General features: G+C 36.7%; 2 protein-coding genes across 2 annotated transcripts; both read left to right on the plus strand.

Annotated features, from left to right (window-relative positions):
• The first annotated feature begins 131 nt into the window (after nucleotides 1–131).
• On the plus strand, nucleotides 132–8430 carry LOC116029563. Its single transcript, XM_031271614.1, has 13 exons — nucleotides 132–252; nucleotides 342–511; nucleotides 610–801; nucleotides 1284–1449; nucleotides 1593–1776; nucleotides 1912–2048; nucleotides 3794–3893; nucleotides 6302–6429; nucleotides 6508–6677; nucleotides 6777–6968; nucleotides 7164–7329; nucleotides 7443–7626; nucleotides 8132–8430. Exons 1-13 carry the CDS (start codon nucleotides 132–134, stop codon nucleotides 8274–8276), a joined length of 2055 nt encoding a protein of 684 aa, XP_031127474.1. The 3' UTR covers nucleotides 8277–8430.
• A 2676-nt stretch (nucleotides 8431–11106) lies between these two features.
• LOC116030094 (iron-sulfur cluster assembly protein 1-like) lies at nucleotides 11107–14462 on the plus strand. Its single transcript, XM_031272219.1, has 3 exons — nucleotides 11107–11561; nucleotides 13052–13106; nucleotides 14093–14462. Exons 1-3 carry the CDS (start codon nucleotides 11273–11275, stop codon nucleotides 14253–14255), a joined length of 507 nt encoding a protein of 168 aa, XP_031128079.1. The 5' UTR covers nucleotides 11107–11272; the 3' UTR covers nucleotides 14256–14462.
• Nucleotides 14463–17149: the final 2687 nt, after the last annotated feature.

Here is a 17149-nt window from a genome sequence, read left to right on the forward strand (position 1 = left end):
GGTGTCACTGTCGTATATAAATATACAGAAAAGAAAAAAACAAACGTATCAACTATACTTGTTTCCTACCTTCGAGGTTTCAAAATAAGTTTACAGATCTAGCTAGGGAATTTAATCTTAAAAAAAAAAAGATGATGAGCGGAGAGGGAAAGGTGGTTTGCGTGACCGGTGCTTCCGGCTTCATAGCTTCTTGGCTCGTCAAGCTTTTGCTCCGCCGTGGTTACACTGTCCACGCCACCGTTCGCTGCCTCAGTCAGCTCTCTCTTCCAATATGAGTTCACATTTTATTTCTGGAAAATCATTCCATTACGGTAACATCTTATTATATGGTATTATTGCAGAGGATCCAAATAAGGTGTCACATCTTCTTGCATTAGATGGTGCCAAGGAAAGACTGCATTTGTTTGAAGCCGACTTACTTGACGAAAACTCTTTTGATCATGCAATTAATGGATGTGAAGGTGTTTTCCACACAGCATCACCTGTTTCTTTTTCACCATCTGCAACTAAGGTCAATCTTTTCTTTTTGTTTCCAATAATAATCACTTGTTTCATAATCACCCTTGTATTTTTCCCACTCTTAGCTTGTATTTTATCTATATATTGTAGACAGAACTAGTGGATCCTGCACTGAAGGGGACATTAAATGTTCTTGGATCTTGTGTGAGAACACCTTCTGTGAAAAGGGTAGTGGTAACATCCTCAACAGCTTCAATTTTTGTCAAACGAAATCCTATAACACCGATTGAAGTAGTCGACGAGACTTGGTTTTCTGATAAAGAATTTGCAGAGGAAACAAAGGTGTGTGCGCGTGTATATCTAATCTAAAAACATAATAAGTCTCAATCAAAGTTATATCCCTCATTTATGTCCATATTTTTAGTGCTAATAACCATTTTGTACATTGTGTTTTTAGAGTTGTACTATACAAATTTTTGGACAAAAATACATTTACCATTATAACTTCCGTTATCTTTTTCAATTAATTTTATCATGCACATGCGTCCACCTTATCATTTTCTTATATTCTTTAATGATAATAATATTTGTAAACTTTATATAATAAATAATTTTTTTTTTCATTTAGATTTTATTTAATAAAAATTTGTTAGATATTTTTTAAAATATAAATATTGGGCATATGTTTTTTCGCATAGCGCATGAAAAAAGACTAGTATATATATATATGTGTGTGTGTATGGATAAGTCCAATATCTTACAAACAAAACACTTTAATTTGTGCTAGTTTAATTATGTGAGGATTTTTTGTTTGGTGTTTATAGCTATGGTATGTCCTGTCTAAAATCCTTGCGGAGGAAGCAGCATGGAAATATGCAGGGGAGAATGGGATTGATATGGTTTCATTGCATCCTTGTGTTGTTATTGGCCCTATTCTACAACCAACTCTTAACTTTTCGACCAATGTGATTCTAGAGCTCGTAAAAGAGGGTAAGATCTGTTAGTTCAAGAAATGAGCATTATATATATTATCAATCAAAATAAATTATTTGTATCAATGTTCTTGAAACATGTTGAAGATCGAGCTGTTAGCATTCTTATTTAATTTGGAAATTATGGTTGGTTGTTTACAGAAAAGGAGTTTTCTTCTGGAATGAATTGTTATGTTGATGTTCGAGATGTTGCAAATGCACATATCCAAGCATTTGAGCTACCTTCCGCTAGTGGAAGATACCTTTTGATTGGTGAAACAATACACTCTTCTCAGGTTCTGAAGATTGCAGCCCAGCTTTACCCTTCTCTTCCCATTCCTGACAAGTAAGATTCATATTATAAGTGTTTATTTTTTTAGTTAAAGGGTCCTTCAAGTATATAGTGATTGCGCAAGATTTAGTCTTAAACTTTCAATTTAACTATTCATGATCTTTCAACTTTCAAATTTAATGGTAACAGATATAAAGGAGACTTGCCCGTAGTGCCAACCTTCAAAGTATCCCAGGAAAAGGCAAAAAGCTTGGCCATCAACTTTACTTCTTTTGCAGTGACCCTTAAGGATACTATTGAAAGTTTAAAGGAGAAAAACTTTCTCAGCTTCTAATTAATTTTTTGATTTCATGTTGCTTTTGTGGCGTTGTTGAATGTTCTGTGATTGTTCGATCTCTGTGATGTACTAATAGACAAAGAAGACTAAACTTCAAACATGTCTTATTATGATTTCCTTGCACTTAATTATTTTGTTTTACTGACCCAAAGAATTCAAGTCACATTAAATAAATCTTTCTTAGGGATGGCAATTTTAATTCGCCCCGCGGATATCTATCCAAATTCACTCCGCATAGATCGATTTTTTTAGTGATAATGCGTAGTGGGTTTGGGGTGGTCTTAAAAACTTAAACCCACTGTGGGTTGGCTTAGATTTGAATTTTATATACAAAACTCGCCTACACTAGTACACAAATGACTTTTAACATCGATTTTGAGCGTGAAGCTGTGCACAAAGTGGAACCAGAAACACGAAATGTAGCCTTGGTTGCAAGCCAGCAACCTGAGCTGACCCATATACTCAAGCATCTCGTTGTTTTTGAACACTAGGTTCTCGAGATCTTTTCTTTCGGTCAATAGCCCAGCATTCTCTACTTTCAACTTGGAATGAGTATGCTTAATCACTTTGAATTCCTTCACCATTTTAAGAAATGAATTCCTAGGATCTTCATGATAACTAGACACAGAATTACAATCAGAAGAGGGATCTTGAGGGTTTACCTCATCTTCTTTTGCCATTAGGCAAATTTCCTCATCTGACTCTTCTTGATTAAAGAGACAAAGAAGTCCATTCTCGTCTTCCAAACTTTCACTGTCAGAACTCGAGCTTGAAGTACATTGTTCCTCAATCTTATTCTCGTCTGGTTTCTCTTCTACAGCGAGAGCTTTCCTTCTACAATCACTTTTGTGATTGCTACCCGAGTAGTTCACGTTTTGTTCGTTGCTCTCTACAGGCACATTCCTTGAGTTGGTTTGATTTCCAGATCCTTTCCCATATCTACTCGGTTGATCTTGATGCTTTTAATTTGACGATGGGATAAGGACATTCTGCCTTGAACTGACCAAGCTTGTGAGAATTAGCTGAGGCCGCCTCGGCCACAGTTGGCCTCGGGCGTGCCTCGGCTCGCCACAATTAGCCTAAGCCGCCTCGGCTCGCCATGGTTTCGAAAAAAAAAAAGCGCATGAGAAAAGAAGCGTACCAAACAAAGTGTGGAGGCAAGATTGAAGGAGGCAGTAAAAAATAAAAGCCTAAGGTGGAAGAGTTTTTATACAAAAATAAATACATATAAAAGCAAGGGAAATAATGGTGAAGATTAGGAAATATTTTCAAAAATAAAGACGAAAATCTTGAGATTTTCTTATAAGATCCTATCTAAAAGATGCATGCCTAGTACAGGTTATTACTCCCAAGCTACCCCGCCCACTCTCGCTAGCTAGGGAGTGGGGGCTGGTGATAGGGTAATTGGATAAGCACCCGACCCGAAAGCATTCAGCACTAACGTAACCTGAATTGCAGGTAGACGAGCGGGCGTGGGGAAGTCAAGCGGCCACACGTTACACAAGCACGGCACATTGAAGAGAAGTTACTCCAACGACTCCTTGTCGTTATTACCCACACTTAGTATAGGCATTAAACATCCATTACATTTACAGAAGAATCGTTGCACTCATAGGTATAACGAGGAACCCTGTTGTAGAAGAGAGGGACACGCAAACTATTGTACTAAAACAATTGCAATTACTTATCAAATATACAATAGTAACATTCTTACCGTCAATTGTTTTATTGTAGGTATGAAAGATTGGGCAAATACAAGAACAAGTAAGGAACAAGGCATTTTGCAGTTGAAAAGGAGCCAAGGAAGCACTAAACAAATGCATAAGGGCATGAAGTAAGTCAATAGGCTAAATTGAAGCATAGGAGAAGGCGATGGGTACTCACAGTCATAGTTAAAGCTGTGAGCACCATGGTGACCAAATTAGGAAGCTTTCTAAATCCCAAGCTCACATTGACACATCACGATCGTGAGCATCAGTGTGAGGCTAGGAATCAGAAAGTTGGGTCTAGCCCTCACGATCATGAGGCTCACCGTGAGGTGCTAGACCAACTTGCGAAAGCTTGGGTTCACTGTGATGCTCACGAGCATGGCCTCAAGCATCTATGAGCTGTCCTTGGAGATCATGGTCAATCTCACGAGTGTGAGGTTGACCGTGAGGTCTGGGCATCCGCGGCCTTGTCCTCTGGTCACTATCAACCTAATGGGCATGAGGCTGACTGTGAGCACGCATCTAGAATTGGTTGAATTTGTTATTTTGGCGCGAGTTAAAGGGTATAAATATGTTTAGGTAGTTATTTTAGATGACTTTTCATTTTTCCATTGTTTATCTAGGAAAAGCCTCTCCATAACATTTCTCCCTGTAATTGTTCCACATTTGATGAAGATTTAAAGTAATTTCCAATTTGTAATTCAACATTACTTTCAATTTCAAGATTGCATCTTCAATTTCTCTTGATCAAAGCTAAGTCTTTCTTACTTTAAACTTTCTTTAATTCATTTGTTCTTGCAATGACTTTCATTTCAATTCATGCTTTTATTTCAATTCCAAGTCTGAGTAGCTAGATTTATCTAGGGATTTTTACTGAGCTCTTTTGTTATGAATGTTATGTGAATTGAATGGCAATGCGAGACTTAATGATGGTTCTAGTTGTGAGCATGGTGATTTTGTATGGACTCTTGCATAATTTTGCCCCAAATTATGCAACAAGATCATGGATAGGTGTTACCACTATGAGAATATGGCAACATCATAGCCACACCACTACCCACCACTAGTCTAACTTTGCTTTGAGAAAGGATAATTAATTCGAAGGAGACGAGAACACCACATGTTTGATGAATTGCTTCAACTATTTTAGGTCACCATGAGGATGGGGCTCAAAGCTAATTGTGAGACCAATGTCTACGATAGTGGCATTGACACTTAGTAGTGTCTTTCTAGTTCCCTTGTTAAGACATTCCATGATCTCTATCCTAGGACACACTGTACTATAACATTTATATAAAAGTACGTGGCTACGTCCAAGTCCCTACCTTTACATTTGTTTGATACCTACTTGTTACATTAGTTTGTTACTTGTTGCCTTTTATTTGATTCTTGATTGCTCTTGAATGTCTTGCAAATCTCTATACGAAGTTACGAACTAGCTTCTAAACATTCTACACTCTTATCCTTAACTACTTACAATTCAACTTCCTCCCGATCTATTTCTTAAAACGATACCCTTTCACACTTCACTAAATCACCCAAAAAAAAAAAAAAAAAAAAACCCTACTTTTAAGAGCCCTACCCAAATGGCCCCGCTCTAGGGACTTGCTCCCTGGGATCCCAATCGTTATACCCTGCACCATGGTGCACATAGCAATGTGCACCACGTACGTAAACGACGTCGTTTCGATATTAGTGGACGCGGACGCGAATGCGAATGACTGTAGGGAATTCATTATCTATAATACACATAATCATTATCTAGAATACACAGAATGTTTGCCCAGAATACACAGAATATTGACACAAAATACACAGAACTCATCCTCCTAACATTCGAATGCACAAACACATCACAACCTGTGTTAATAACATGAATACACATAATATTGACACAAAATACACAGAACTCATCCTTCTAAACATTCGAATGCACAAACATATCACATGTGTTACTAACATGAATACACAGAACGGTTGCCTAGAATACACAGAACGGTTGCCTAGAATACACAGAATGATTGCCTGGAATACACAGAATATTAACATAAATACAGAGATCGGCTGAAAAGGGAAACGTGATTTCCAAAAAAACGGACGATTAATTTACAATGCTCAAAACAATATCATTTACGTACGTGGTGCACGGTATAATTTGCCCTGGGATCCACGTATTTGGATTTCTTTTCTTGGGCCGGACTTCATATATCAATCAGAACTTTTGGAGGGTATTTTGGTGAAACAAATTATTTATAGAATGGTCTCCACTTCACCAATCAATTATTTGTTGTCTATATTAAATATTAAATGTCTAATTTGAAATCCATTGTTAAAGTCAATTATTTCTAGACTGGTCCACACTCAACACACTCACTTCAAAAGTCATTTCAATTATGTGCACTTAATAAAATTTCATTTATCACGACTTGTATCATAATGTGGTGTGTGAAATATTATAAAGAAGAAACAAACATATATCACCAGTATTGTTTGTAGTTTGAAGGTAAGTTGAGAGACCTAGCTAGCAAATTTAATCTGAAGAAATGAGCGGAGAGGGGAAGGTGGTATGCGTGACCGGTGCTTCCGGTTTCATAGCTTCTTGGCTCGTCAAGCTTTTGCTCCACCGTGGTTACACCGTCCACGCCACCGTTCGCAGCCTCAGTCAGTTCCCTGGCCTTCTCTCTTCCATTTTATTTCTGGAAAATCATTGATGTATATATATATACGGTGTTATTGCAGAGGATCCAAATAAGGTGTCACATCTTCTTGCATTAGATGGTGCCAAGGAAAGACTGCATTTGTTTGAAGCTGACTTAGTTGAGGAAAACTCTTTTGATACTGCAATTAATGGGTGTGAAGGTGTTTTCCACACAGCATCACCTGTTTCTTTTTCACCATCCGCAACTAAGGTCAACCTTTTCTTTTTTGTTTCCAATAATAATCACCTGTTTCATAATCACCCTTGTATTTTTCCCACTCTTAGCTTGTATTTTATCTATATATTGTAGACAGAACTAGTGGATCCTGCAGTGAAAGGGACACTAAATGTTCTTGGATCATGTGTGAGAACACCTTCTGTGAAAAGGGTAGTGGTCACATCCTCAACGGCTTCAATTCTTGTCAAACGAAATCCTATAACACCGACTGAGGTAGTCGACGAGACTTGGTTTTCTGATAAAGAATTTGTAGAGGAAACAGAGGTATAGAACATATTTTTCTTTAGAGCTTTTATAGAATAATAATACTTATTCATTATTTGATCTTACGCTGCTTAAATCTATTTATGGTTAGATTAACACATTATTATTGACTTGTATCCCAAACCTGCTTAAAAACAAATTAAAACACTTTGTGCTAGTTTAGTTATGTGAGGAGTTTTTGTTTGGTCTTTATAGAAATGGTATATCCTGTCTAAAATCCTTGCGGAGGAAGCAGCATGGAAATATGCAGGGGAGAATGGGATTGACATGGTTTCATTGCATCCTTGTCTTGTTATTGGCCCTCTTCTACAACCAACTCTTAACTTTTCAACCAAGGTGATTCTAGACCTTGTAAAAGAGGGTAAGATCTGTTCATTATAATATCAATCAAAATACATTATTTGAAACATTTTGAAGATCGAGCAGTTAGCATTCTTATTTAATTTGGAAATTATTATGGTTCGTTGTTTACAGAAAAGGATTTCTTTCCTGGAATCAATTGTTATGTTGATGTTAGAGATGTTGCAAATGCACATATCCAAGCATTTGAGTTACCTTCCGCCAGTGGAAGATACCTTTTGATTGGTGAAGCAACATACTCTTCTCAGGTTCTGAAGATTGCAGCCCAGCTTTACCCTTCTCTTCCCATCCCTGACAAGTAAGATTCAAATTACAAGTGTTTTTTTCTTTTTGAGTTAATACCAGTTCAGGCCCTTCGAGTACAGTGGTTTTGTAACGTTTACTTCTAAACTTTCAGTTTTAACAATTCATAATTCTTCAACTTTCAAGTTAACTACCCATGGTCCTTAAACTTTTAAATTTTTAGTAGTCCTAGCATTGCTCTTACTTAAACTAACATTTTTAGTAGTCCTAGCATTGCTCTTACTTAAACTAACAGAAGGACCACAACTGGCTAAATTTGGAAATTGAAAGGACATGGGTGGTTAACTTAAAAATCGAAGGACATAAGTGGTTAAATTTGAAATTAAAGTTGAAGGACCATGGTGTGGTTAAATTGAAAGTTCAGAACTAAATGGAGTGGTGCCATTATACATGGAGGACCCCACCTGGTATTAACTAGTTTTTTTTTTTTTTTAATTGAATCCACTTATAGCAACAAATTGATCTATCCCTCTTTTAATTTTTTTTTTTAATTGTAACAGATATAAAGGAGACTTGCGTGTAGTGCCAACCTTCAAAGTATCCCAGGAAAAGGCAAAAAGCCTGGGCATCAACTTTACTTCTTTTGCAGTGACCCTTAAGGATACTATTGAAAGTTTAAAGGAGAAAAACCTCCTCAGCTTCTAATTTTTTGATTTCATGTTGTTTTTGTAGTGTTGTTGAATCTCTGTAATGTACTAATAGTCAAAGAAGACTAAACATCAAACATGTCTTATTATGATTTCCCTGGTTTATTGTAGTGACTTATTTTACTGACCGGAAGATTTCAAGTCACATTAAATAACTCTTTCTCAACCCTATTTGTTCTAAAATAATTACACAAGCGATCCAAAAAAAGGCCTTCAAATTACAACCTTTCGTATATTATTCAATATGAAAATTCCCTAATAACTAGGGATCTATATAACTCCATCTTTGCTTGTTTATCAATTCAATTCTCCATTAATGAAGTGTTTACGTATTTGCAACTCCGATCCCACGATCTATCTCTCAACAATAGTTTATAGCTCTTTTATTCTTAAATGGTATAAGATTATTGAAGCTATGTTTACTACTACAAAAATAGCATATAAAGTAGGACATATCACGTCGGTTTTAACAAAATCGATGTCAAAACATTTTACAAATTCATAATTTTTAAAGAAAAGTTTTAACGTCGGCGCAGATTCCACGAGACTGCACGTGCCCGGTGGACAAGGGAAATAGAGAGACACTGCTAGTTGCCAATGTCACTCTCGTGGACATTGGATTCTTAATTAGTTTGAAGTCTCATTCTCATGACAACTTAAACCAATTGAAACAATTAATCAAACACTTGGTGTTTAGGTCTCCTTCCAGATCTCTTTTCTCAAAACAAAGTTAGACTAGTGAGAGGTGTGACTATGTTATTACACTATTCTCATATTAACAATACCTTATCCATATATCTCTTGTACAATTGTGACCATCCACAATCATACAAGAGCAACACAAATCACCGAGCTCACAACTAGAAACATCATCATCAAGTCATTACACTAACTCACAGCTCAATTCAATTACATAGCATTAGTCACAACTCACAAAAGATGGCTTAATTCAATCCCTAACTGAATCTAGGTAAGCATGAATTGAGATTAAAGACATTTGTAAGAACAATTGAAAGCAATAAAATGCAAGAAGTAACAAGAAAGACTTAGCTTTGATTAATTAAAAACTAGGAAAGATGAATGATCTTCAAAGTTGGATTAAAAAAAAAAACCTAACAACTTAAAACAGATTCTGAGCATGTGATTATGGTCACGCTCACACCGTGATCATGACCATGACCAAGGGTAAGTACATTCTTGATGTGTGGTCACGTTCACGCTCACCGCATGGGAGGTGTCGCAAATACATGAGGTCACGCTGCTGCTCAAGGTGGGATTGACCGTGTGACCCAGCAGTCATTATACCGTGGACCATGGTCCATAATGCATTGTGGACCATGAATCATGGTTGATACTGCAGTTGTGTTGAACTGATACTGCAGTTGTATTGAACTGATACTGCAATTGTGTTGAAAGGAAACTGCAGTTGCGTGGAACAGAGGACGTGTCATCCGTCTGGAACTGCAGTTGTGTTGAACTGATATTGCAGCTGTGTTGAACGGATACTGCAGTTGTGTTGAACAGATGAACGGTCTCTGTTCCGCGCAACTGCAGTTTCCTTTCAACGCAACTGCAGTATCTTTTCAACAAAAAATCACTATCCGTTTAACACAACTGCAGTATAAGTCATGATCATGGTCCACAATGCATTGTGGACCATGGTCCACCATATAATTTGCGGTGACCCAGACCATGAGTGCCCACATCTTCCTCTTTGCGCTCTAACTTATCCCTTCAACTTGCGTTACACCTTTGTGCCTCGTCTCATGCTTCCTTGGCTCCTTTCCACCTTGAAATTGCCTTAAGATAATCGTTATATATAGTTATCTTAATATGATTATTACCAAAATTGTTAATATGTATTTAAAAATGTATAAAATCTTATTGTGATTGTTAACAAATTTAATATCTCTTTTTAAATTAAACGAAAATTTTATATTTATATTGGCCAGTAAAAATGTGACTCATAAATCTTTAAAAAACTTTAAAATGTGATGGGGCTCGGGTAAGCTGAACATTGTGTAACGATGTTCCTTCAATTTTTTTTGTTCCTGAATTTATTTAATAAAATTTCATTTCTTGCTTCAAAAAAATATAAATTTAGAGAAAATTGTAATTTTTACCTCTCCATAATATGTCAATTATCAATGTCACCCTGAATTATTAGTGGTGTAAATGTTGTCCCTCAATTTTTTTTAAAAAAGTACATGTATTGCCCCTCCCGTACCGACATGAGGTTACACTACGGGAGGGGCAATATATGTACCATTTTTAAAAATTGAGTGACAATATTTTCACCATTAAAATTTAAGGGTGACATTGATAATTGACATATTATGGAGGAACATAAATTTCAATTTATACGTGACTTGAGTTGTGTGAAACTGTGAATATGTTTGTGATAAAACATAGACAAATTTTTTTTTGAAAGCATAGACAAATTTATTTGATAAATCATGAATAATAATAAATATATAAAAATAAAAATAAGAAATACTGTACTCCTACTCCACATAAAATATACTCCCTCTGTCCCATTTTATCTGTCATACTTACTATTCATTGGTCAAACCAACTCTTTCTTATTTGTTCATTTTCTTTATTATTTTTTACTTATTTTAAAATTTAAATTTTTTGTGTTTAATAGTACTTTTAATGTAGTTTCTAAATATATAAATTTTGTATATTAATACTAAACTTAATATTATGAAAAATTGTATTAAAAATAACTTCAGTTAAGTCTCGTTAATCGAACCAGACACATAAAATGGGACGGAGGGAGTAGATTATTCCACTCTCCCAGAAAACAGGGTAAATACATATATCTATGAAATTGTCTGCTTCCTAATTTCCTATGCCCTCAAACGTATTTACGCACTTCAGCTAACCTGAAATTCTCTCCCAGAAATCAATTAAACTAACAAACAATTCAAATCCTACAAAGAAATCGTTTACGCGAATTCCCCAAAATTATCAACGATCAATTCCGCAAGAATGTTGAAGCTTGCGGGCAACAGAGTTCTAGGGCTGGCGCCGCGAGTTGCGGCGGCGGCGGGGCTGCCGCGGCTCTACCACGAGAGAGTGGTGGACCACTACAACAACCCCCGCAATGTCGGATCCTTCGACAAGAACGACCCCACCGTCGGCACTGGGTTGGTCGGCGCTCCGGCCTGCGGCGACGTGATGAAGCTTCAGATTAAGGTCGATGATGAGAGTGGGAAGATCGTTGACGCCTGCTTCAAGACCTTCGGCTGTGGTTCCGCCATCGCCTCCTCCTCCGTAGGTTCGTTTCCTTTGACTCTCTATCCAATTTTGATACCGATAAATATATTTTCTAGTTAATACTCAATTTAGTCCTGACTATAATGATTTTTCTAGATTTAGTTCTAAATAACTTTTTGTGTTTGATTAGGTCTTAGATTTTAATGGTCTTACTCAATCAATTTAGTCTTCGATTATAGTGATTTTACCCAATTTAGTCCTGACTATAGTAATTTTTCTAGATTTAGTTCTAAATGACTTTTTGTGTTTAATTAGCTCTTAGACTTTAATGGTCTTACTCAACCAACCTTGAGGCCAAGAGTTTCAACCATATTTCTTAGAGGGTGTATTTGTAGAGAGAGATGAAAGAAAGGAGGGTATATTTGTATGAGAGTCACCTTCTTCAATGGTTCACTTTTGATTCTTTATCCGTTGCCTATTATAACTTTGTAGACCCATTGTTTATGTTCTGGGTCCAATGGTCTATAGTGGGGGAGCTAGTTACCTCTCAACATGTGGCTCCCAACTTCTGATCTTATGTTAGCTGAGTTAATTTGGTTCTTGGTAAAGGTTGATTCATCATTGTGGACTAGCATAAGGTTTTAGAGGATCTGTGATATATGGTTCTTTATTGCCAGTGATCTGTCAATTGTTCGCCAGTGATCTGTCAATTGTTCTCTGATGAAACAGAGTAGGCTGTCCTTGGTTCCTTGCTATGTTAGAGGCTATAACTTGAGGGTGAAAATTAGGAGGGAATTTTTGTCACGTGTCTTATTCCATGAATCCTATATCTAGCTAGTTAATATCCAATTTAGTCCTCCACTATAGTGGTTTTTCTCGATTTAATCCTAAACAATTTATATGCGTTATTAGGTCCTCAACTTCGATGGTTTACCCAATTGAGACCTTGGCTTTAGAATCAAGGACTAAATCAATAAAAATCATTATAGTCGAGAACTAAATTGGGTAAAACCACTAGAGTCGAAGTCTAACTTGGGTAAAACTACTATAATCGAAAACTGAACTGAGTATTAATAGAGGTGAAATTACCAAGCTATTTTAATAGATGACTCAATTGGGTAAAACCATCAAAGTCTAGGACCTAATTAAGCACAAAAATTCATTTAAGACTAAATCGAGAAAAACCACTATCTTCTTTGACTACACATCAGTATCTTTGTTGCTGATCAATTTTTCTGTTGATTAGCTGAATGCATGCTGTCCAGATTATTTGCACTGTTCATCTGCTAAATTTTCCTAGGACAATCTTTCCTTTCTTTTCTTTTTTGTGGATAATTCATTATTAAACTTGCAATTCTACTCTGAATGATATGTAATTTTACCAAATTTTTTATTTTCCATTTTACCAAATTCTTTCTTTTTTATTGTTTTAAAATGTATATTCAACTTGCAATTCTACTCTGAATAATATGTAATTTTACCAAGTTTTTTGTTTTCCATTTTTATTTTGTTTTGCATCAATTTTGAACCTTGTTTTCTTTTTTCTTTCAGCAACAGAGTGGGTGAAGGGGAAACAGATGGAGGAGGTTCTAACCATCAAGAATACGTATGTGCCTCAATCTTAAATGACCTTCTAGTCTTGATATTTTATGTTACTTGAGTCTTTAGCAATGAATTGCTTCAGACCTTCAGTTGCCTAAATCTTAATGACCTTCTAGTCTTGATATCTTTAGCAATGAATTGCTTCAGTTATCTATATATGACTTTTCCATCCATGCCTTTGGCCTACCTCAGTCATCTTAGTTGTATGGATTTCAAACAGCTTTTTTTTTTTTTTTTTTTTTGGTTTAAAAATACACACATAATATTTACAGAATAGGTATTTGTTTTTATAGTCCAGTTAAAAAAAAAAATTGTTTACAGATTACTTTGTATTTTTATATGCTTTTTATATTTATACCATTAACCAATGCTTGTATGCATTTATTCAATACTTATACTGGAAAATGTAATTCTAATTTATTACTTATATGAAAACGTGTAATACTTTTGAAGAAAAATGTAATACTTTTTACATTCTGATTTAAAAGTATTACATTTTTCCTCAAAAGTATTACATATTACATATTCCTTTATAAGTAACAAACACTTGTCAACATTACTTTATTTACTTATAAGGAGAAGTGTAATACTTTTTATGATTATGTAAAAGTATTACATTTTTCCTTATAAGTAACAAACACTTTATTTTTTATTAGTATTGCATTTTTCAATATAAGTATTAGATTTCATTATTGTTCCAACTTGACCTGACCCTCCATGAGACGGTATCACACAAGTGTGAGCCCTTTATAATAATGTTTTGGTGTTTGAGCTGAACAAGGAAAAGTATATTGATGAGTAATACTACACATACTTACATTTCTTACTCCCTACTTACGTGTCATGTTCTGATTTATCTAGAAAAAGTGGTGGGTCACAATTTTTATTATTTTCTTTCTCTTCTATCAATCAAATCATGATACATGGCGGGAGTTTTACTGCATGGGAGTACATGTATCATTTTCCGTGTATTGATGGTTGGTGTTGCAGGGAAATTGCGAAGCATCTCTCCCTCCCTCCCGTTAAGCTCCACTGTAGCATGCTGGCAGAGGATGCAATAAAGGCGGCGGTGAAGGATTATGAGGCGAAGCGAGCAAAATTATCTCCAACAGAACAAGCAGTGGCACTGGAGAAAGCTGCCGAGTTTGCCTGAATAAAGGACATAGTGTAAATATTTATGTGAACCATAAACCATTGTTTTCTGTTTTTTGATTTGTGTTGGGTTGTGCATGTAAAATGGATGGATGTTTTAATTTGTTGTTCCAAAATGTGAAAATTTTGTGCACAAATCCAGTGTTATTAATCTGTGATGAGATTGATTAATTTACGTTAAACAATTAGCATGAAAACTTGTGATGCATGTCTCTCTAGTGCAATATTTTGTTGAGGTTTCATTCCATCTCTCAAATGTGAAAGAACTACTATGTATTCATATAAGTTTTCCCAAATGTTCTCTTTGTTTTATACTGTTATTTTATTATGTGTTTGAATTATTTCTAATTTAGTTTTTCCCGAGTTTCCACGGTCGAACAGAGTGAATAATCCCCTTCTTGAATTGTAGGCACCTCTATTAGATGGGATAGTTGGTCTGAAGATTTAAAGTTGTTCCATGCTTAAAGCCAGTAATCGAATCCTTACCTTTGGTTAATTATTTTAATTTATGATTAATGATTGCAAAACAAGGACAGACATGAACACTCCGACCCCAATGTCAAATGTATTTTCTCAACTTTCCACTCGGAGAAAATCGACATTGTTATTCTTATTCAAGGGAAGGCTTGAGTGTTTTTGTAGAGAGAAATTGTAATTTTTTCACTTAATTTAAAAAGTGAAAAATTTCAGAGCTTGATTGGGAGTAATTGCAATTTTATAGAATTACAATTTCTTAAATTTTAGGAATTGTAAATCACATCTTCCTGAATTGCAATTCTATAATACATGGAAATAAAGTTTAGAGTGTGAGAACCAAATTGTCCTCCCTAATAATTTTACATTTTTTCTTATTAATTTCAATTACATAGGCAAATTAGCGTGCATTCTCTCCTTGGCTTCTAGGGTTTTCTCTCTACTTCCCTAGTATCTAGGGTTCTTGTTTTCTCTTTTTATTTCCTAATCTTCACGGTGATTCCCCACTGGATTCCCGTTTGTCTTCTTGCGCTGATCGCCACGGTAATACCCCACTGGTTTGCTATTCTTTCGCAAGTTGCTGCGATAGATGTGAAGGGTTTAATAGAGGGTTGTGCTGTGATACTATTGGAAGAGGAGGAAATCGGTGTGCATATATTAGTAGTGATCTCCCAGTAGTCTCGGCAACCGTAGTAGCTCAGACGTCCTGGTCCCTTGTTGGCCGTTTCCTCACCGACAAATTAAAATCATCAAGGCGGAGATGATGAAACAGATTATGGCGCCAGTCTTGTGCCCTCTTCGCGGTGTGCAGATTACGCAGGTTCTGCCAAACCTTTTCTTGTTTGTTTTCTTCCACAATATGGACATGCAGAGAGTCTTAGACGATGTCCTTGGTCTTTTGAAAATTCTACCTTGGTTTGCAAGTTGCTGCGGGACGGTGCACACCCTACGCAGGTTCTACTTAAATCACTAGACATGTGGGTCCATGTTCATGACCTGCCTTTGGGATATTGCACAGATGTAGTGTTGGAGCAAGTTGGGTACTTTTTAGGATCTGTTGTGAAACTAGATGAGAGAAACTTCTCAGGCCCTTAGAGGAGCTTTTACCGTGTTAGGGTTACCTTTGATGCTCTAAGACCATTGAAAAGGAGGATGAAGTTGATAAAGATGGATAACACTTGGGCATGGGTTAACTTTAGGTATGAGAGATTACATATGTTCTGTTTCTTTTGTGGGACACTAGGACACACTAATAACTCCTATATGGACGCTAGGTTGTCATCTGTGAAACCTAAGGCTTACCCATGTGGGTGAGAGATGGCTAGTAACAGATGGTAAAGCGAGGGAGGATAGGGAGGGCCCCATCGACTTCACGTTCGAATGGGGCTACGGACTGTGGTGGCAACATTGGGAAGGAGGTGGAGGAGGGTAACACGGGTTTGACCCTAAGCATAGGAAGGGAGGGAGCAATACAGATACTTGTATGCATGATGGTTTGGAACTTTCTTTTTTGGCGAGGTCTGGTTCTCAGACCAGCCCATCCCAATGAGTACCTTAAGTTGGAACTATCGCGATTTGGGCAACCCGCGACCAGTTAGTGAAATCATAGGCCTTGTGTCCAGAAAGAAGCTTGATATTGTGTTTTTATGGAAACAAAAGTTGGTAAAGTGCATGTGGAAAGGTTGCGTGTTAAGTTGGGTTTTGATGGTTCTTTTAGCGTGGATCTGATTGGTTTGAGTGGTGGATTAGTGGTGCTTTGGAGGGATGACAACATGTTCTCATTGATGAACTACTCATCGAACCATGTTGACCTCACTATGAGTGTTCCTAGTCTAGAGGTTTGGCGTATGACAGGGTATATTATGGTTACCCAGAGAGGAGTAGGCGTAGGGAAGCATGAGATTTTCTGAAATCTTTGAAGGGTAGGTCTGCATTACTATGCGTGGTGTTGGGGGACTTCAATGACCTCATGTCACACGCGGAAAAACGGTGTCTACATCCCCATCCAGACAATCTACTTCAGGGTTTTAGTGACACATGCATTACTTGAGTGTGAGTTACTTCATGGTCCTATGGCGAGTGATCCTTAAACTTGGGAACGTTGAAGGGAGACTAGAGAGTGGTTGGAGGAAAGATTGGACAAGGTGGTGGCTTAGGAAAAGTGGTGTAAATGTAATGACCAAGCTAGGGTTTTTAACATTAAGACCTTAACATATGACCATTGTGCTCTCTTCCTAGAGGTTCATTCACGTGGGGTTGAGAAAAGGGATGGTCATTTTTTTTCGCTTTGAAAATGCTTGGTTATTGGATGAGGGGTGTCGTGGTGTAGTAGAGGGGGCATGGGGTGATTCTGAGGATTTGGGCCTGCAGGAGAAGTAATGTAAGTGTGGTCTGCAGCTGCAGAGATGGGCGGGGGGGGGG

Source organism: Ipomoea triloba, chromosome 9, assembly GCF_003576645.1.
Source record: "Ipomoea triloba cultivar NCNSP0323 chromosome 9, ASM357664v1".
NCBI classification, from domain to species: Eukaryota; Viridiplantae; Streptophyta; class Magnoliopsida; order Solanales; family Convolvulaceae; genus Ipomoea; species Ipomoea triloba.